The 22,323-nt window shown below is 46.4% G+C and overlaps 1 protein-coding gene across 2 annotated transcripts in view; it reads left to right on the plus strand.

Moving 5' to 3' along the window:
• ADGRG4 (adhesion G protein-coupled receptor G4) overlaps positions 1 to 22,323 on the plus strand; it is a 211,597-nt gene that overhangs the window by 71,747 nt on the left and 117,527 nt on the right. For both annotated transcript variants that reach the window (XM_073543548.1, XM_073543549.1), the window contains one exon: positions 21,429 to 22,046. In XM_073543548.1, the coding sequence (XP_073399649.1) occupies positions 21,429 to 22,046 (618 nt within the window). The remainder of the gene's footprint in view (positions 1 to 21,428; positions 22,047 to 22,323) is intronic.

A 22,323-nucleotide genomic window follows, 5' to 3' on the forward strand; every position in this document is an offset into this window, starting at 1 on the left:
ATTTATGACATATTTATTATTTCTATTTCCTCATAAAAATTGCAAAAAAGTAGTGTTTTTTAGAGAAGTTATGGCAGTCTTAAAAAAGGTGTGGAAAACATAAATTATTTGGAACCCATTTTTAAAATGCATTAAAGTAGCAATTTGTTTAAAAGTCTACATTAAGATGCAACCGTTGATACATGGGTCTCCTGCCCCTAACATAGGGCTCATTCAGACGTCCATTTTTTCACGTTTGAGAAAAACGGTCACCGTTTGATCAGTGATTTTGTTCAGTTTCATTAGAGTTTCATCTGTTTTTGATCTGAGTTATATCAGATTTTCTTGGATGAGAAAAACAACAATTCTCTTTCTTCTCCTATCTATCAGTCCATAAAAAGTCAGGATCGCCCCAAGTGCTGTCCAATTTTTTTTCACGGACTTATGGACTTACATTGCCAACCTTGATCCGACATAAAAACTAGACATGTGAAATCCCCCTAGACTAATATAGGTGCAAGTTCTATCTGTGAAAATCACAGCTTGGATGTGAAGAATGGACGTCTGAATGAGCCCTTAGCATATTGTGGTGCAGTAACCTCTGTTAAAGCTAGGGGGCGCTGCATATGCGACTTAGAATATGCATGTGGGCATTTCCTTGATGGTGAAACAGTGACCGGCATGGTTGTAAATGTCCAGTATGTGTCACAGAGGTTCTCTGCGCTATAAGCCAAAATAGTGTTGTTATGCTGGGACTTGTAGTCCACAAGTTGTTTATCTATAAGGTCGACTTATAGGGCTAGTCAGAGAGCTGGGCAGGATCGGCTAGCCACACATACACTGCCCACATATGGGGGTGCTTTGGGATATATAATGTGACTGAGGTCTGATCACATGGGTTGTGTGTTTGATCCTGAGTGGTCAGAGTGCAAGGTCCCGGAAGGCCTGGGTGTGTTGGAAGTGTCTGGGATTGAACTTCCTGAAGAGCACATGGAAAGTCCCGGACCTGATAGAGTCTGTGACGGCTCTGTGTAGGGAAGCTACTGCCTGGCTGTGGCTCTGCAACTGTAGACGGCCTAGTGAGCAAAGCACAGTCTGGAACAGTGATCCCAGTGTGGCCGCTTCCCTGATAACCCGTGAGGGATAAACCATGAGTAATGCTGACCGGGGTCAGTAAGAGACTGTGTTCTGGCTATAGAGCATGCGTGCTGGACATGGCACAGCCTGTGTGCCCACAGGCCTGAGAGAGTGAAGCTCTACTATGGACATTAAGAATTCATCTGTCTGATGTAAGACTGTTTGCCTTGTGTTCCTGTGACATTGTTTTATGAAGGAAATAAACCACACAGACTGTTACTTTAAGCAAGAGTGTTCCTGTGTGACTCAATATCGCCGCCAAGTGAGTTAATCCCCATCCACTTATATGGTGGATCTCTACAATTGGTGGAGAATGCTAAAGGCACTCTGGTAGCCTAGTTGCTAGGGGCAACTGACGAGGTCTACAAAGTCGGCTGCTACAGGCAACGGTTCAGGAGGCACATGTGAGGTGTTTGTTGTGACTTGGCGGGGTCACGAAGGTGACAAGCATCTGGCTGTAACTCGGCGGGGTTACGAAGCTTGGTGTGGATCGGCAGGTCCACGAAGACGGCTCAGTGGAAGCGTGCAGAGACTTGTGGTAACAGGAGCAAGAGGTTCTACAGCAGCAGGAGCTGCAATGACACCAGCAGCCGCTTGTGGTTGGCAGCCGGAGGTGCCGGCGAGTTTGTGGCTACAGCAGGAGTTGTGGCAGTGCCAGCAGGAGCTGGTGGGGTATCGTAAAAGGACATCAGAGGTCCAGTGCGGACAATCTCTTAAAGGACCAGTACAAGCCTGAGAGACATACCTGTTCTGTGTGAACTGGACCTGAGAGTACCGTGCGGAGTCCAGGGGTTGTACCCCAGGGAGGGGGTGGTGTCCCTAAAGGGGCGGTAATTCAGACAGCAATGGGTGCCATAAAAGGGGTGGAGTCCCAAAAAGGGGCGGTATCATAAAAGGAAGTAGTTGCCCCAAAGGGGTGGAGTCTCAAAAAGGGGCGGAATCACAAAAGGGAGTAGTTGCCCAAAAAGGGGTGGAGTCCCAAAAGGGGGTGGTATCCCAAAAGGGAGTAGTGGCTCAAAAAGGGTTGGCGTCCCAAAAGGTGGCAGTATCCCAAAATAGAGTGGTAACCCAAAAGGGGCGGAGCTTCCCAAAGTTAAAAGGTTGGTGCAGACAGACTGCTGCCAGAGGCAACTGTACTATATATGTCCAGTCTGCTATATGAATTACCCACGTGGTGAGAAGCTTCGGAAGTATGCCCTGCTGATGAATGGGGTGGATGTGCTTGGAATGGTTGATTCTGGGGGCTCGGTGACCCTAGTGAGGACTGTGACAGAGAAATTTATAATGCTTGAAAGGAAGATTGCGGTCACCTGCATCCATGGGTGCACTAAGGACTATGTAGTAGCCATGGTGATACTTGAGACAGACAGGTGTTGTGAGTTCATTTTCCCCTTCACCATTGAGGTCTGATGAACTCCCTCTTCTGGTGAAGGAAGGTAGTGAGGCTGATTACAAAGCACCTGAGCAGAATGATGATGACTGGGTGACTGGAATTGCTGACTGGATATAAGGCAGCCGACGCCCTTCTGCCTTGCGGGTGATTTCTCTGAGGGATTCTTGGAGACCAGTCTGATTCCTGCTCCTCAAAAGCTAAGTTTTTCTGCTCTGCTTTTTGCATTTGTGTTTTGGTTTTGTTTTGCCTTGTTTTTCTGGATTTCTGCCTTTCCCTGCTGGGTGAGCTGAATTCCTTTTTGCTCTGTCTTCAGAAAATACCTGAGTACTGATATAGTCTTTTTGAAGCCTAGCGTCTTCAGGGCTTTTTTCCCTATCAGTCTGTTGGCTCTTGTTTTGAGAGGGTTTTGGCGGATTGCAGACAGCAGCTTTTCTGTCCTGTCCTATTTAGTTAGCTTGGGCCCCATCATTTGCTCAGCCTTTCTTTCTATCTGTGTGAGTGTTTTTTCATCTTGCTTCACCGTCATTATATGTTGGGGGCTGCCTATTGCTTTGGGGTCTGCTCTGGGGCAGTTTAGATTTCCCTTTCTGTCTTTAGGCTATGTAGTTCTCCGGCTGTGATCGAGGGGTCTAGGGCACCGTAGGAACCCCCCACGGCTACTGCTAGTTGTTGTTGTTAGGTTCAGGGGTCTGTAATCCGATAGCTGCCAACTTCTCTGGTTTTCTGGACTTAGCTAGTATTTCTGTTTTTGCCTCCTATGGTGACTCTTTCATAACAGACAGGGACATTAAAAACCAAGATGTCGCTGTAGTCCCGAACTTAACCTCTCCGGTGACAGTAGGCCGGGACTCTAGGCTGTTTTCAGACTTGTGGGAGGGAGGAACTCCTCTACAGCAGGAGGATGGAGGCCTCTCTACTGACGGGGTGGCGTACCTTAAGGCAATAACACCTCCCACAATGGACGTGTCAGACGTAGGGGCGACCGGAGGAAGGGATGCGTCTGCCCAATTTACTGACCTGACGTCACCTGAAGGGTACCACAGTGTGACTGATCATGATGTGGTAAATAAAAAGAGCGGAGCTGACACACAGATAGAGAGTATCTTGGGGGTTCAGCGTACTATGTGGTGTGACTGTGACGTGTTATTGCCAGTAGCAACCACTAGGACTGAGCTTAATGCTGTGCAGACTGGAACTCGGACACAAGGGAATGACAGTGCTTCACAAGGTGGAGACGGGGAAGCTCCAGGAGTGGAGGCTGACACTGTTAGCAATGGGGACCGCTGGTTCCAGGATGACCGATTGGGTGGTGGTGACTCCCATTCAGACGGTGACGACAGTGGAAAAGAGTGCAGTAATACTGACTCAAGTTAAAATAGAAGGTCTTCCTCCCATCGCCGGAGGCGTAAGGGCCGAAAAGGGGCTGAACAAACTGCACCCTCAGACAAAATAGAAGAGCTGCCAGAAAAGCTGGCCAATAAGACCGATGTCACATGACAACTAGAGGAATTAATTAACAAGCTGACACAGGAAATGTGCACCTGGAAAGAGCGAGCTGACAGTTTCCACCAGGTAGAAGCACGGGTCCAAAGCTTGGAGAGAGAGCGTGAAGAGGTCTGTCAACAGCTGGTGAAGGAGAGTTTGAAGGTGGCGAGTATGGAAGTTGCCAACTCCGCGTAGTTGGAGTGGGTGCGTCACCTGGAGTCCGAGCTTTCAGCAGTCAAGGCACGGTTTGGAGCGAAGGAAGCACAGGAAGTCCAGGACCTCATTAAAAAGTTCTCTAGTGAGAAGAAAAAGGTGGCATATTTACAGGCCGAACTAAAGTCAATTAAGGAGCATAACGTACAAGAAAAGGCCCTGAGACAAGCGGCTGAGGACAGAGTGGATGAGCTGGAGAAGGAAGTCTCTGAGCTCAGAAGTCACCTGTCAACATGGCAAACTGTTAATCAGGCCTTAAAAGAAGACGTGGAAGTGCTCAGAGAAGCAGTAAGAGGTCTTCCACAAGAGGAGAATATGGGAAGCAAGGTGTGCCACAGTCCGTGCTGCTGAGTCCACAAAATCACCTGGGATGCAAGATGTTGTAACAAAGTACTTCTTTATTCTCCCACCTTTTTGTATTTCCACAAGAGGAGTCATTTGTGGTTGAAGACTTACAGCGGCCGTGTCCGAGGGATATCAAGGTGGAGTTACAAATGCCTGTCTTAGTGAGGGGGCCTGAAGAGTGTAAAACTGGGGAAGACTGTATGCTGAGAACGGAACAAGGTAATTACCCGGTTGTAGTAGAGGTCTTGATGGTAAATTCCGTGGCCAAGCAAGAGCCTTCCGTCCATGAAGAGAGTGGGCCCTCAATCTTCAAGTGTGTGATAGAGGTACCCGAAGACGTGCAAGAAGCCTGTACCAGTGAGGGTGTGCATGAGGCTTTTAAAAAGGCGGTCAAAGCATGTAGGGGGCACTGGGCACCTGAGACTCAGCAGTTGGTCGTACTGTCAACAAGGGAAGACACAGAGAAGGGGGTGGCTGTCCTGACAGATATGCATCTGAAATGTCTCCGCGCAAAAAGATGATCATGATGAGTAATGTGAAAGCCGCTCAACGTCTGGAGCGTGCGAGGGAAGCTAAAAAACGTCTGGGCTCGGTGGAAGATGTAATTCCGGTACCCAAACATCTGGTGGGGAGAGTCATTGGAAGGTTTGGAAAAGTGATGCAAGACCTTTTGAATAGATCTGGTGTGGCGAGAGTGAGGATATCACCTGATGATGAAGTCCAGGCATCTGGTGAAGATGGCATGGTTCCATTCATTGTTGTTGGCTCCGTGGAAAGCCTTAGGAACTTCCGAATGCTCCTGGAATATCGGGTAACGTACCTGAGAGAGATAGAGCAGTTGAGACTGGACAGACTGCAGATTGATAAACAGATGCAGAACATAAGGCGGCGGCCGCCTTCATTCTGTGGTATAACGAACAGAAGGTACCCTCCAAATAATGAAATGGCAGGTAGCCGAAGACTTTCATCAAGACAAGACCGATGAGAATCTGCAAGTGGAAGTTCTACTCTCAGTATGAGACTGAGAGACCTGGACAGTAGCTCCTGTGATGTACTAGATGAGTCAGACTCAGACCAGACAGTGGGCTCGACTGTGAGACTTATGACCGCACCAACCAGGGGAGCCGGACATGGAGAGAAAAGTCGGGTGACGGGGCGTACTGGAGAAGTGTGGAGACCAAAAAGGGTCTGGTGACACAGACGGACTGTTAGGCATCGGATTCCTGCAGCGACACAACAGGAGTCCAGAGCCTCACATGCTGCTCTGCAGCAAGCCATTCCTGAGGCTAAGTCCCTCTACCGCCCTACTGAGCATGCTCACGAGACGATCTCCCTTTGGAGGTCGGGAGTCACGTGCTCAGGTCCTTCTCCAGATCTGATTGGTCCATCTCAGAGATCTGGAAGGTCCCGGCAGCGCACGGCCATGCGCTAGTATAGACTCTTCTTGCTAGATGTGTGAGTGGTGATGGATGTATGATTCTAGTGACTGACTTATTAAGATTCCCCTCCCTCTGATCTGATATTACGCATGTGGATAGGGAACTATAGAAAGAGTCAGCACCAGTCAGTAGCAAGCCATAGGCCACTGTGCACACCGCACCTCTACACTAGTGTCCGGTGGTGTCTCATCTCTCACGGCACTATCGCATAGCGGCTGTGTCTGCCGCTGCGCTGCATTCAGCAGCACTTACCGGCGTCCGCAGTAGCGACGCTGCACACACAGTAGGTCTAGACGGACACCGTCCCCTGTCTTGGACCCATGTCCTGTGACCTGATACCGTGCGTGCAATTTTGCTGAGACCTGTGAGTCTAACAGGCTCGGTGTTTATGTTTATGTTACAGTGCCTCTGTGAGTTAACAGAGTCCGCTTTGCGCACATCGGGTGACGTTGAACCCGTGCGCATTATACCGCCATATAGCGCGTCTGCCATTAATTAACAGCAGTGTTCACACCTTCTGCACGGTGGACCCCGAGCGGCGAACGCACTTTATTATTTGTTTATTTAGTGCATTCCGCCGTTCCTAACATTATACTAGCGCCAGGGTCTGGCTAATAATGGTGGACCAGCAGCAGCTACAGCGGCACATTCAGCAGCTGGAGGGCAGGTTGGCAGCCCTCGAGAGTTCCACCTCGGCTGCGGATGCTGCTGCGGTCCCTGCTCAGACACTTGCAGAGGCTGTCTCCCGGGCGTCGATGTCCACGCCCATGCCGACAATTTCCCGCCTCCCATTGCCCAATAGATTTTCTGGTGACAGCGCCACCTGTAGGGGTTTCGTGAGCCAGTGTACTATCCAGCTCGACTTGTTGGCCACGTGATTCCCTACAGAGCGGGCTAAAGTGGGGTTTATCGTCTCCCTTCTGTCGGGCAGGGCGTTGGAGTGGGCTACGCTGCTGTGGGAGCGTGATGACCCTGTGGTACTGAGCGCGTTTCAGTTTCTAAAAGCACTAAAGCAGGTCTTTTTGGGGCCCCGGGTCACTCACAATACTTCTCCACGGTTTCTGGAATTAACGCAGGGATCCCTGTCGGTCAGTCAGTACGCCGTCCGTTTCCAGACACTGGCTTCCGAGCTCGAGTGGCCTGATAAAGCACCCATCCCTGTGTTCTGGAGAGGGTTGGCTGAGCATGTCAAAGATGCTTTATCCACCAGGGAGGTCCCCACAAGCCTGGAAGAGTTGATAGCGATCTCCACCCGTATTGACCTCCGGTTTACGGAGCGCGGACTGGAGCGTACTCAATTCAGACAGAAGCTTAGGTCGGCTCCCGACTTCTCTGAATTTCTGGAACCCCCAGATCTGGAAGTTTTACCTCCTGAGCCCATGGACGTGTCTCGTACCGGTCCGAAACCGCGTCCGGCACAGGGCTCCACTTGCTGCTACCTGTGTCGACAGTCAGGCCACCTGGCTAACAGGTATCCGCAGCGGTCGAAAAAACGTTCACCTCCAGTGGCAGTTGGTGAAGATCTACCTAATATGAAAACTTTCTCCTCCAAACCGGTATTTCGAGGGACGTTAGATAGTGGAGCTTCCACCTGGGAGGTAGAGGTCACAGTGGACTCTGGGGCAGAAACTTTATGCCTTCAGCCTTCGCCCAAAAGCACGCCATTCCACTGGTGCCACTTCCTCACCCCGTGACCGTTAGAGTGGTCAATGCATCTACCTTACCGTCTTAGATTACCCACCAAACAGCACCCCTGGGGTTCTCAATCTCCCCGTCTCATCGCGAGACGTTGTCCCTGCTCATTATGCCTAAGGGCATCGACCAGGTGCTTCTCGGACTTCACTGGCTCCGTTGCCATTCCCCTCATATAGAGTGGTCCTCGGGGAGTATACTGGGCTGGAGCAAGGACTGTGTGGGAAGGTGCATGGGGGGCAGTGTCCAAGTAGCCTCTACGGAGATGCTCGTAGATCATTCCGCGCCCCTCACTGGGAATTTGAAGTCCATGGTTCCAGTCGTCCCTGAGCCAGTGCCGCCGAGCAAGACCTTTGTCCCGCCTCACCTGCGGTCCAAGGCTCTTGCGTGGGCACATGCATCCTGGCTGGGTGGTCACTTTGGTTACCAGCGGACCACTAAACTCCTGGCTAGCTCTTATTGCTGGCCGCACAGAGCTCGGGACACTAAAAATTATATTCAGGCATGCGCTCGGAGTAGCTTCTCTAAACAAAGGCCGGCTGGGTTACTATATGCCTTGCCGGTGGCAGACCGGGCAGTGGAGATCCGCGACAGTCTGGGTCGCACCCCGCATGTCACTCAAATTTCCAAAATGAGAATGAAGATGCTCGCCGACACGCAACGGCGCCCCACTCCAACTTCTGTTCCTGGCGACTTCGCTATCCCTGACGCCTTCCACGCGTCCCTTCTCAAACCTGTTCACATGTCCTGGTTTTCCAAGTCATCTGCCGGGGCATCAGACTTGTCTTCAGACGAGCCTGAGGTCTATGCCTCTGTGGGACACAAGGTGGTACGTGGCAAAAAACTTTATTTGCTGGATTGGAAGGCTGAGGAGGGAGGGGGCCCTAGGAGGTGGGGAAATGTTAGGTGTCGGATTCCTGCAGCGACACAACAGGAGTCCAGAGCCTCACATGCTACTCTGCAGCAAGCCATTCCTAAGGCTAAGTCCCTCTGCCACCCTACTGAGCATGCTCATGAGACGATCTCCCTTTGGAGGTCGGGAGTCACGTGCTCAGGTCCTTCTCCAGATCTGATTGGTCCATCTCAGAGATCTGGAAGGTCCCGGCAGTGCACGGCTATATAAGGCCCGCATGGCCGCTCGGCCATGCGCTAGTATAGACTCTTCTTGCTAGATGTGTGAGTGGTGATGGATGTATGATTCTAGTGACTGACTTATTAAGATTCCCCTCCCTCTGATATTTCGCATGTAGACAGGGAACTATAGAAAGAGTCAGTGCCAGTCAATGGCAAGCCATAGGCCACTGTGCACACCGCACCTCTACACTAACGTCCGGTGGTGTCTCGTCTCTCACGGCACTATCACATAGCGGCTGTGTCTGCCGCTGCGCTGCATTCAGCAGCACTTACCGGCGTTCGCAGTAGCGACGCTGCACGCACGGTAGGTCTAGACGGACACCGTCCCCTGTCTTGGACCCGTGTCCTGTGACCTGATACCGTGCGTGCAATTTCGCTGAGACCTGTGAGTCTAACAGGCTCGGTGTTTATGTTTATGTTACAGTGCCTCTGTGAGTTAACAGAGTCTGCTCTGCGCACATCGGGTGACGTTGAACCCGTGCGCATTATACCGCCATATAGCGCGCCTGCCATTAATTAGCAGCAGTGTTGACACCTTCTGCACGGTGGACCCCGAGCGGCGAACGCACTTTATTATTTATTTATTTAGTGCATTCCGCCGTTCCTAACACGGACTTTGACTGGAGGGCCAAAACCCAACGCCGATGTACTGACCACTGGGAGCAGGGGAGGCCTAACACAAATATGATGCCGACTGACGCCCAAAACAGACTGAGACGGTCCTCTCGACTTGCAGGGCAAGGTGACAGTGTGTACCCGGTCTCGAGGCACATAGTGTGTGACAAATGTTCAACCCCACAAGTTTGAACAGGGGGGAGGGTATGTGGTGCAGTAACCTCTGTTAAAGCTAGGGGGCGCTGCATATGCGACTCAGAATATGCATGTGGGCATTTCCTTGATGGTGAAACAGTGACCGGCATGGTTGTAAATGTCCAGTATGTGTCGCCGAGGTTCTCTGCGCTATAAGCCAAAATAGCGTTGTTATGCTGGGACTTGTATTCCACTAGTTGTTTATCTATAAGGTCGGCTTATAGGGTTAGTCAGAGAGCTGGGCGAGATCGGCTAGCCACACATACACTGCCCACATATGGGGGTGGTTTGGGATATATAATGTGACTGAGGTCTGATCACATGGGTTGTGTGTTTGATCCTGATTGGTCAGAGTGCAAGGTCCCGGAAGGCCTGGGTGTGTTGGAAGTGTCTGGGATTGAACTTCCTGAAGAGCACATGGAAAGTCCCGGACCTGATAGAGTCTGTGACGGCTCTGTGTAGGGAAGCTACTGCCTGGCTGTGGCTCTGCAACTGTAGACGGCCTAGTGAGCAAAGCACAGTCTGGAACAGTGATCCCAGTGCGGCCGCTTCCCTGATAACCCGTGAGGGATAAACCATGAGTAATGCTGACCGGGGTCAGTAAGAGACTGTGTTCTGGCTATAGAGCATGCGTGCTGGACATGGCACAGCCTGTGTGCCCACAGGCCTGAGAGAGCGAAGTCTGATGTAAGACTGTTTGCTTTGTGTTCCTGTGACATTGGTTTATGAAGGAAATAAACCACACAGACTGTTGCTTTAAGCAAGAGTGTTTCTGGTGCCTCAATATCGAAGCCAAGCGAGTTAATCCCCGTCCACTTATATGGTGGATCTCTACAATACATACAGTAAAAAGTCCTAATTTGTGCAAACATTTTACATTGACTTGTGACTTGTGACTTTCAGCTAAGATTGGAAAGTGGCATAATATGTGCCATATTAATCATTAAAGTGCAATATTTCATAAATACGGATTGGCAGAGTTGAAGTGGGTACACTAAAGATTTGGCACAATTTAAACTATTTTTGATAAATGTGGGCCATTGTGTACTTTCATGTCTTTGCAACTTTGCAGGGACTTTTTAAGAGTACAAATAAAGGTGGCTCTTTTCAACCAACTCTTGTCTATTGGTATATTGTGTAGCCCCATTTCGTTTGTTCAGTTCAATTAAGGATATTGAACACAGACTTGGAGGACCCGTTCACAGGGTATTATTTTAGCGTTATGGTGCTCTATAACATGTATGGAGTGTGGGGTCGGCGTTAGGGACAGGCAAACTAGGTATTTGCCTAGGGCTTCCACTCCCCCCAGGGTCACCCATCAAGTGGCGTACCGCTAATAGCAGCACACCACACTGTCACTATGGAGTCAGTGAGTAAGGGAGGCCCAACGCCATCCCCCGCAACTTGCATTCAAATAAAGCCCACTTACTGAGACAATAAGGAATTAGGTGCTATAAAATGAATGATAAACAATAGAAATAATCTCCAGACCTTTAATAAATAAATAGTATATAAATTATGGCAAGTACGTGATCATTTTGCAAAGACCCTGGCGCAAGTATAATATTACAATCTTATTACCAAATTGGCATATTTAACTACTGATAAATGCATCCTGGTCTGTGCAAAGCACAGACTTGCAGTGCTATCCAATGCAATGTAAACACCTTATATGTGTCCTGTTGGCCCCGGAGTGCAAATGTGGGGTGACAACAACCGCCAAATAAATTACTTTGAATTCATCAAACACAGTGGCACAAAGTTGAAAGAAAGATCATGACACTATTACATGGATCCTGGCAGCGTAACACAGTTTATGAGGGACAGAGGGATGGGACTCTGAAACTCTGTTACGCTGTCAGAGTATTAATAGCAAATTGTAAAAAAAACTCTTTATTGAAAATAAGCCATAAAATCAAACATAAAATATAGACAAAAACTAGGATGACAAAGAACCACAGTCCGCAGTAGCAGATAATAAATATCTAGCAATATTGTGTCCTAATATGAAAATGCAGGAATTCAAGGTCCATCTCAGGTATAACACATAAAAATGGAATGACATATAAAGATATTTGCCATAAAAGACATTTAAAGCCCAATTTAACCTAAGTGCCCATGCAGTATTATGTGACCCAAAAATGGTTTACATCCTTACCCATGATGTGTCAAATAGCAGCCACAGGCGAATTAGAAGACCCCAATGTGAGTTTCGCGTGAATGTATTACAGCTTCCTCAGGTGGGGGTGGGAATATATTTACTCGAAATGCGCGTTGAGGGTTTTCTTTCTTTTGGTACTGACCCCTGAACGTCTGAGTCCCCTGCTTCACCGTTTGTCCATGAGTAATGATTTGTGTCACAAGCTGCTTCTCTTTGGTGCAACTGTGATGTTAGGTGGCATTGATGATACTACTCACAGCTGCTTTTTCAGATTTGTGTTAGTCTGGAGCGCAGTCGAACTTTTGCAATGAATTTTGGAAAGAACTCACAGCAGTAAGTTCTGAACACAGATGCATATTACATTACTTGCCTCCTCACAGTGGGAAATTCTCATTGCTCGCGCTACATTTTGCAGAATTCAAGCAGTTGGAGGCCTGAAGTATAAATCACACAAGAGATACTAAACCTACTCTATATATCACATAGGAGATAGTGAGACTGCTATATATATCACATAGGAGACACTGAGACTGCTATATATATCATTTAGGAGACGCTCGGACTGAGCATATACATGACAGGAGATGCTGGGGCTGAAGAATATACATCACAGGAGATGCTGAGTCATATATATCACAGGAGATGCTGGAATATATCACAGGAGATGCTGGTGAATACATATCACAGGAGATAACTCCGATAAACACATATAAACCCAAATCACTAATTCAGAAAAATAAATATCTTTATTATATATTACGACAATACATAGAAAAAGCACACAGAGGATAAAAAGTGGGAAACCCAACAAGGGCACCACAACCCACTCTTAAATCTATTAGAGGCTGCACATACCAAAAATCCCCAATAATTACTCCTCAACAGCTAAATAGCTGCAAGAAAACACTGCTAAGGCACAATTAGTGTTACGGCTGGTACTCACCGGTGCATCTTCGCTTCCCGGCGCGTCCCCGCTCCCCAGCGCATTCCTGCTGCTGTCCTCCTGGGATCCCGGTGCGTTCGTGCTTCACACATGCGCAGTGGCACCCTTTCCACTGCAAGGGTCCCTGGGAACTCTGACCTGGTGGCTCCGCCCCCAATAAGGCGGTGCCCACTGGGTATTTCTGCACGGTGTCGGCCCAGGTAAGACGCCTGATTGTCTAATGCGGTAGCACTAGTATCTCATGGCATCCTTCCAGATCCTCAGGCCCCTGTGTCTCCATCTTGTCCGTCTGTGCTGTGTCTCAGCCTTGCTTGTCTTCCTTCGCCTGTGTCTCAGCAATACTAGTTCCACTCAGTGTCTCTGCCGTACCTGCTAGCACTCTGCCTCTGTTCTACCTGCTGCCCTGTGTCTCTTCCGCACCTGTTTACCCCGCGTCTCTGCCGCACCCACTTGGCCTGAACCTCTGCCTTGCCTGTCTGGTTGTGTCTCAGCCACACCTGTCTGTTTGTGGCTGCTGCAGTTCTCCCGTTTCCTTTGGCCTCTGTGTTCTCCTATCCATTTCCACTCTCATTATTGTTACCTTCTGTTTCTCTCTTGCAGCATCCAGCCGCTGCCAGCCCCAGGACCTCCCGGTTCCACTTGCCTTCCATACTTCTTGGCTCCTGGTTCCTCCAAGCCCTTATCTGTACTCCCTCCTTACCTCGGTCCTTCTCTCTATCCTCCCTGTGTTGCCCTGAGTTGCCCCTTTGGCTCCAGCCATTGTGGTTGCGTCTCCCTTGGGCCTGCCCCTAACACTCCCTGTATAGGGGGTGGTCTTCACCTGGTCCACTCGCCCTCACGGGCTCTGGAGCCGCGAACCAGAGGGTCCACTCCCAGGTTCCTCCCAAGTATTCTAACCGTACCAATTAGTCTATACAATAGTGACTATCAGTCATATACAGATAGTTAATATAGTGCAGGAATTAAATTTACCTCCCGTAGGTGATGGTGCCAGCCCCAACGCATGTTTCGGCATTCAGCCTTCTTCCGGAAGAAGGCTGAACGCCGAAACATGCATTGGGGCTTGCACCATCACCCACAGGAGGTAAATTTAATTCCTGCACTATATTACCTATCTGTATATAACTGATAGTCACTATTGTATAGACTAATTGTGCCTTAGCGGTGTTTTCTTGCAGCTATTTAGCTGTTGAGGAGTAATTATTGGGGATTTTTGGTATGTGCAGCCTTTAATGAATTTAAGAGTGGGTTGTGGTTCCCTTGTTGGGTTTCCCACTATTTATCCTCTGTGTGTTTTTTCTATGTATTGTCTTGATAATATAATAATGATTTATAATTTTCTAAATTAGTGATTTGGGTTCATATGTGTTTATCGGAGTTATTTATTTGCTGAACCTAGTGATGGGTCCAGTACTTAGTGGGGGCATATATACTTTTTTCTTGCATTTAAACATTTTGTTAAAATGCCTCAAAAATTGACTTCAACATTTTTGTTAAATATCACAGGAGATGCTGGGGAATACACAACACAGGAGATGCTGGGGCATACACATCACAGGAGATGCTGGAATACATCACATGAGATGCTGGGGAATACACATCAATGAAGATGCTGAGACATATACATCACAGGAGATGCTGAGGCTTATACATTTCAGGAGACACTGGGGCATATACATTACAAGAGATGCTGAAACACATCACAGGAGATGCTGGGGAATACACATCACAGGAGATGCTGGGGCATACACCTCACTGGTGGGACTGAAGCACAGAGTGAGCTGATTCCACTAACAAGCACATATTGACACTGGCCAGCATCAGGAAGATCCGACATCGAACTCACCGCAGCATTCAGTAGTAAACGCTGCGTGCACCTGCTCTCAGTTTAAAGAGCAATTAAAGGTCTCACAGCCAGCAAAACGCCGTGGCCAGCCCAAGGATTGCCAACCCCAGGAATCTGGACGGCTGTTTACAGCTCACGAGCTGAAGGTAGCCCCCCTCCCTGCTTTAGACAAAGAGGATGATCCCATGTTATTGTCACAGTCCTAGGTGTAAAAAAGCGTGAAAAAGATCTCTGTACAGTCCCCCCATATATTAGTACATTGGAAAAAGAAAACTTAAGCGTGATCTTAATACAAACGGAATAACCCCAAGTTTGATAACCTGTCTTGGTATTGCTGTTCACAAATTCCCTTTATAATTTGGTTGCTCTTTGCACCAGTGTGGTACTCGCAGGTACGCAGGATGCAGTGACGAGCCAGAGACAGAGCAAGCTCAAATTCAACTTTTATATATGGATTATATGGATAAATGGTAAAGCTGACAATGGTTTTCCATGCAGGGAAGCTAGATACTAATACACAAATAGCACGATATAAGACTACTCGGCAAGTGTCGGCAACTGTATGGCTGCGATATGGCCGACTACGAGTCCTGGAACTATAATTAACGATCAACGGAGTGTCACTTATCCTTCTCTGACATCCTGCAGAGTTGTTGTCCGGGAGGTTTCCGTTCGGCGTCTCAGCCGCTGGGCCCAGCTGACGAGGAGTTGTCGGAGGCTTCGGGCGTTCCTACGCCCAGGTGCAGAAGGGGCAAAGCTGGCCCCAGGAAAGTCCCCCAGCATCGGGGCTGCCCCTCTAGGAGGCGGGGTAGTGACCGCCGCGGACATTGATGTACAGACAGCAGACGCGGTTAGAAATGGGGCAGCGGCCGCGGGTGTCAGCGTACAGGCCACAGTCGCGGTATGGAGCGGGGCAGAGGCAGCCGCGGGCTGTGCTGTGCCTGTTCCGAAAGTCGCTCGGTACCATCCTCTCCCTGGGTCAGGTGAGCCCCCATCCTGTCTCTCTGGAAGGCGTTGGCGTCCTCTTGCTCTCCAGTGCCACCTAGATTCCTCCTTCCTGCTTCTCGCCTCTCTCCCCGTCGAATGCTGCTTACTGGCCTCCTGTGCCTCTTTTATAGTCGCCCAGCCCCCACACTTTCTAAAAGAGTATCTGTCCCGTCCTGTAACTACTTCCCCCGGGAACAGTCTCTCTGGGAACCAAGGTGACAGCTCCCTTAGTTCCGGCCCGGTTATACAGCGGGCCCTTATCCCGGAGCTCTCGCTTCTACACCAGCTCTTGTTCAGCTCTATGTCCTTCTTATACACTGGAGACCAAAACTGTAGCCAGTACTCTAAGTGTGGACGCACTAATGACTTGTATAGCTGCAAACCTTTGTTCTTGTCATAAGCATCTATGCCTTGGTGGCAGCTGCCTGGCTGCTAAATTGGTCTTCCACTAATCCTTTTCCACCATTTCTCCCATATTATTTTTGAGGGGGTCAACACTGCTATTTTTGAGTTTACAGTATATCCACCTATGAACATCTATATCAGCAATAATATTTGATATTTAATGTTTAGTTAGGTGATATTTTATGATTACATGCTGATATTTAGGTTCATAGAGCCATTTAAGCATTTATCTTTTTAGGATATGATAGTCTGGTGTTCTAGTGTACTGTCACTGTTTACATCTTCCATGTGTGACTGGGAATACAGTACCCATGTCCTCTTTTCATTATTTTTCTTTTTCATTTTCTGTATTACAATTTTTATTAGCATATTTAAATAAAATTAATACATTTTATCACTATTGATCGTGTTGCTCCTTCTATATCGTTATGGGTTTATAAGGCTAGGTTCACATCTACATTAATGGATCTGTTTGGACCCTCCTTCATAACGTCTGACATTGTTGACACAGAGCTAATATTCAATCCTTGGAGAAACATGATGAACGCCATTATGGGCAGTGCCATTTAACAAGCATTACTGGTGAATGTAGTGATGAATTGGGAAATAAATTAAAGCTTCTCTTTATATTGGAGACCAAATTGCAGAACAAAGTAGAGCTAGCCATACGCATGCAATAGTTGTCGTCCAACCGTTCATGTGTTTTCAATGGGAAGAGAGTGGAGAAAGCTTCAGTCCAGCGTCTCTGGTGGCATCTTATCTCTCAGAGAACATTAAACTGCCCAGCACTTACCTTCCCAACATTATCAGATTTTAATATAATGTGTAGAGGTGCCTTAAGCCTCCCCGCCATACATAATAGATAGCTGTTGAATGATAAATCTGGTAGGACAGATTAGCTGTTCTTCTTCAGCTAGTGATCATTCCATGGGACTTCCACCTGGACCTGCCTTATTGTTAATGTTGTAGTGCAGACGGGTTGATGCAGTGTGATAGACAGGCAGTGACCCAGGAAAGTTCCAAAAACAAAAGTCTCTTTAATGCTCAACTCACATAAACACAGCACACGATATCCTCCAGATTGCAGCCAGGAACCATATCCTCTGGATTGCAGTCAATAAACAGTCCACCTCCGAGACCGATTACCGTGGGCGACTGTACCGCCATGTACAATGTGGGTGCCAGACCTTCTGGCTTCGCTTGCCTGTGTTGCCTCACACAGGTGGAACTCTGCAGAGCCTTCGTAAGAAAGAACAGGGTGCACTACCATTCATCAACAATAAATAACAGGTAAGTAATAGGGTGCAACACCTAGCATGGACAACAAACTATAATTATGGGAGAAAGAGACCAAACAAATAATGGTGTGCACACTTGACACGAGATGAACATTAAATATAGTAACTTTTATTAAACACCTTCAACATACACAATTATATTAAAACCACCTAAAAACATGATGAATGAACAATACCCCCAAAGTGAATGACCATATGGGACATCTAATCAATGGAGCTCCACTAATATGTAAATAAGCCAGGCATGAAGAAAGCACGTGCTGAAATTATATACTATTATATCAGTTCACAAATATGATATGCATGGACAAAGAGTTCCTAACAATATGGAATATTCCTACGACATATTATCCATATACTCAAATCAATCAAAAGCTGAGGACATCCCCCTAACCATGTATATTAAGCATTATATTGCACATGTGTAAAGTCCTGTAAGATGTAAACTGCATAGCATGTGCAGTCTTGGAAGCAAAGTGTTAATGCAGAAAGTAATGATATGAAAATAAGTATAACACCAAAATATGGTAACCTGCAAAAAAAAATAATAAATAAAGTGCAGGAACATAGGAAGAGATACCTCTAGGTGCAACTACCTGACCAGCTTAAAGGAAGCTCATATTGGAGGCCAAAATGGGCATAAAGTCCTCAGGTATAAGGATGACCCCTCTCTAATTCACAGTATCGGTACCTTTAATAATACATAATAATAATTTTATTTCTATAGTGCCAACATATTCCGCAGCACTTTACATTATAGAGGGGACTGGTACTGACGATAGACATTACAGCATACCAATAAACACATAGATCAAAACAGATACCAAGACTAATGAGGGCCCTGCTCGCAAGCTTACAATCTATAAGGAAAAAGGGGAGAAACGAAAGGTGGATGGTAACAATTGCTTTTATTGTTTGGACTAGCCATAGTGTAAGAATTGGGTGTTCCTGTTGCTGCAAGAACCAGTTAAGTCTAAATATGTAACAGTACAGACACAGAGGGCTATTAAATGCAAAAAGAATGTGAGAACATGATGCGAGGAACCTAGTTATGGTAAAAAACTTTGAATGAGCCACACAGGGATATTTAGGTTAATGTGTTGAGGCTATAGGCCAGTCTGAACAAATGCGTTTTTAGGGCACGCTTAAAACTGTGGGGATTAGGGATTAATCTTATTAACCTGGGAAGTGCATTCCAAAGAATTGGCACAGCACGTGTAAAGTCTTGGAGACAGGAGTGGGAGGTTCTAATTATTGAGGATGTTAACCTCAGGTCCTTAGCAGAATGGAAGGGTGGTAGGCTGAGACGAGGGAGGAGATGTAGGGTGGTGCTGAGCCATGGAGTGGTTTGCGGGTGAGGGTAATAAGTTTATACTGAATTCTGGAGTGGATGGGTAACCAGTGTAAGGACTGGCACAAGGTAGAGGCATTGGTATAACGATTGGTGAAGAATATGATCATAGCTGCAGCATTCAGGGCAGATTGGAGAGGGGAGAGTTTGGTAAGAGGGAGACCGATTAGTAGAGAGTTACAATAGTCCAGATGAGAATGAATAAGAGAAACAGTAAGAGTCGAAAGTAAGAAAGGGTTGAATTCTGGAAATGTTTTTGAGGTGCAGATAACAAGAGCGAGCCAGTGATCGGATGTGGGGGGTGAATGAAAGCTCGGAATCAAGTTTGACCCCAAAACAGCGGGCATGTTGCTGGGGAGTAATGGTGGAACCACACATGGAAATGGCAATGTCGAGCATAGGTAGGTTAGTAGAGGGAGGAAATATGAGGAGTTCAGTTTTTGCTTGTCATTTCACCTCCAGCGCTTCTTTATTAGAGTCAATCACTATTGGTTCTACGCATTCGCGCTCTACGACACATGCTGCTTTATCTGATCGCATCTTGCACTTGCATACCATGTGCGATGACATTTCCTCATTCAACCCAGGGACTGTGTATGTTTGCGCACACACACATCACATCAACCTCGGCACCTACTATTGGCTCCTACTGCCACATATATCGGAACGTGCGCACGTAATGGGGCGCACTATTACTCATTGCTTCAGACTATATCCTAAACGTCATCGGCTCAGCCTGCCTCTATGTCGGCCAATCGAGTTTGCGCCTCACACTGGTAAATGTTTCATGTGTGATTGACTTGTACATATATTCCCCCACTTCGATTCCCTCGACACACTTCCCCTGATGAAGCTGCTTTGAATAGTGATATTCGTGGGGCATTTCCCACATCCCTGCTTCATGAGGACTTTATGCCCATTTTGGCCTCCATTATGAGCTTCCTTTAAGCTGGTCAGGTAGTTGCTGGCACTCTCAACTTTGTGCTTAAGAAAAGTGAGTTGACAGACAGCTAAACTCTTTCCTACCAATGCATTGAGGTAGATGCAGGGGGTCCTTTACAAATTTTATTGATAGGATCAGTGTAAAGCTAAAAGAAAAATGAAAGTACTCAGTACAAGGCATACAACATATCTAAAGTACATAGTATTATGCATGGTACAGGACATTCACAGTGCAAGTGCACAACATGGCGGTATTGGTATTGTAAACATCTACAATAACAAAAGTCTACTTTGATATAAAATATGTATAAGAGTAGATACATAATACAACATGGTGAGCTCTAACAAGGTAAAATAATAACTCGCCGACTGTGCTATGTAGAGGTAAACAACCAGATGGGCTGAAAATCAGGGAGAGATAATCAGGATGTCAGCATCCAAGAGTCCAAAATGGCTGCTGGAGAAGAAGTGGGCAAGGCTATTGCAGAGGATGATGGGAACTACGGAAGCCTTGATGAGCCTTAAATATTAAATTGCACAGTAAGCAATGAAGCAGAAAGTAAACTGTAATTAAAACATTGTCAATAGATGGCGCTATTGGATAAGTTATCACAATATACCACAGTTCAATACAAGCATAGCAAAACTGATTATATGCATTTGTATAAAGGTATAACAGTTGCACCTATAGGTATCTCTTCTTATGTTCCTGCACTTTATTATTTTTTGCAGGTTACCATATTTTGGTGTTTACTTATTTCCATATCATTACTTTCTACATTAACACTTTGCTCCCAAGACTGCACATGCTAAGCAGTTTACATCTTATATGACTTTATAAACGGTTGCTGTTTCCTTTCCCTCTAAAACATTCTAGCTATGTTGATTGCTTTACACATGGGCAATATAGTGTCTCATATACATGGTTAGGGGGATGTCCTCAGCTTTTGGTTGATTTGCATTGATGCCTTCCATATGGATAATATGTCGCAGGAATATTCCATATTGTCCATGCATATCATATTTGTGAATTGATGAATATAATTTCATCACGTGCTTTCTTCATGCCCCGGCTTATTTACATTTTAGTGGAACTCTATTGATTAGATGTCCCATATGGTCATTCAATTTTGGGGGTATTGTTTATTCATCATGTTTTATACATGTTTTTAGATGGTTGTAATATATTTGTGTATGTTGAGGGTATTTAATTAAGGTTACTATATTTAACGTTCATCTCGTGTCAGGTGTTCACACCATTATTTGTTTTGTCTTTTTTCTTCCATAATTATATTCTACAGAGCCTTCTGCTCTGCATGCTTGCAAGACAAAACTAACACTGACCCTGACCCTGACACACCCAAACCCTTTACTGCAGGGCTTTTACCTGGAATCTGTGGCCATCGGCCACATGGAAATCCTGGGCCGGGAATGAAACGGACTGCACCACTACCATCTGTAGTCTGTTTTAAAACACAAAAGCCCAGAGCAGGTTTTCCCTAAATCTTCCTTGGATAACCAGCATGTCCAAGACTTATACTAACTTTTATCCTGCATTGCAACCTTAGCTATGCCTGTGACTGCAATGTACTCTCATGGCCTCAATACGCCTCCATGCCCAACCTGGGGGGAACACACAGCGAACCTTACATGTGACACCGGTCACTGCCTCACAATGGGCATATTGCAGTATAAAATGTTTTGCTATCCTTCCTCAGGGTCTACATAATGAAATTGGTCACATTCCTGTGGATGTTATTTATTTCACAAAATTGTGAGCTCAGTGGTAAGAATTTTTTTTTTTCATGCCCATTATGTTGGCTTTAGTTTCTTATGGACTCAGACCTTTCCTATTTCTGTATTTGCAGATTCAAGCTCTTTATGGAAAAAGAAAGCAGTTATTGACCTAACAAAAAATGTTGGAGGACTACGCTCCACCGAGATTCCAGCATTATCAGAAATTACAGTATGCTTGGATATATTTTATAGAAATAATGCCCGTTCAACTGCATTTTGTTACTGTGCTCAAAATGAAGAAACCCCTGAGATCAGTCTTAGTAGGGAGATCGATAAGCTTGAAATATTCATCCTGGGAAAGTTGTATAAAGTATACACAGTCTTGAATCAAAGAATTTGGCATACCGTATGTTTAACATGGAAGGAGCAAACAAATCTGCTGGAGGTTTACGTGAATGAGACCCGTGTCTTTAATGCTACAACTGAACAGAGAAAGATAAAGGGCAATGGAAGTCTTGTTTTGGGAGCTGAACATAATTTTAATAGACGTCGGGTTCATGTATATGATAGTACCACCATATACGGAGATTTACACAACTACCTAAACGGAGATATATACAACTTCCAAATGTGGAACTATACAAGGTCTCAAGAAAAACTACTTAACTGTATCGAAGGAAATTTAATCAGCTGGACAAAAGAGGAGTGGAATTTTAGAAGCCTTTCTAAGGACTTGCAACTGCGCTGTGGTGAGTAACATGCTCAATGAAAACAAAAAAGTTCTACCAATAACCCTGCCGATGTAGGATTTTCATGTACATCCTATGTTGGGTGTGGGTGTATGAAATGGGCTCAGTCATACATGGGAGTTGCTGGCTCTATTATACAGCTGGCATTTGTCTCTAGTGGTAGGGTTCGAAGTCCGCTCCGATTGCTTCTGTTTAACCATACACATGCTACTGTCATTCAATGACATCAGCATTTTCATGGTGTAAATTAATAAGAACATGTGTTTAACAGAATTTG

This window comes from Dendrobates tinctorius, unplaced genomic scaffold (genome assembly GCF_039654945.1).
Source record: "Dendrobates tinctorius isolate UK_male_01 unplaced genomic scaffold, ASM3965494v1 ptg000133l, whole genome shotgun sequence".
NCBI lineage: Eukaryota > Metazoa > Chordata > Amphibia > Anura > Dendrobatidae > Dendrobates > Dendrobates tinctorius.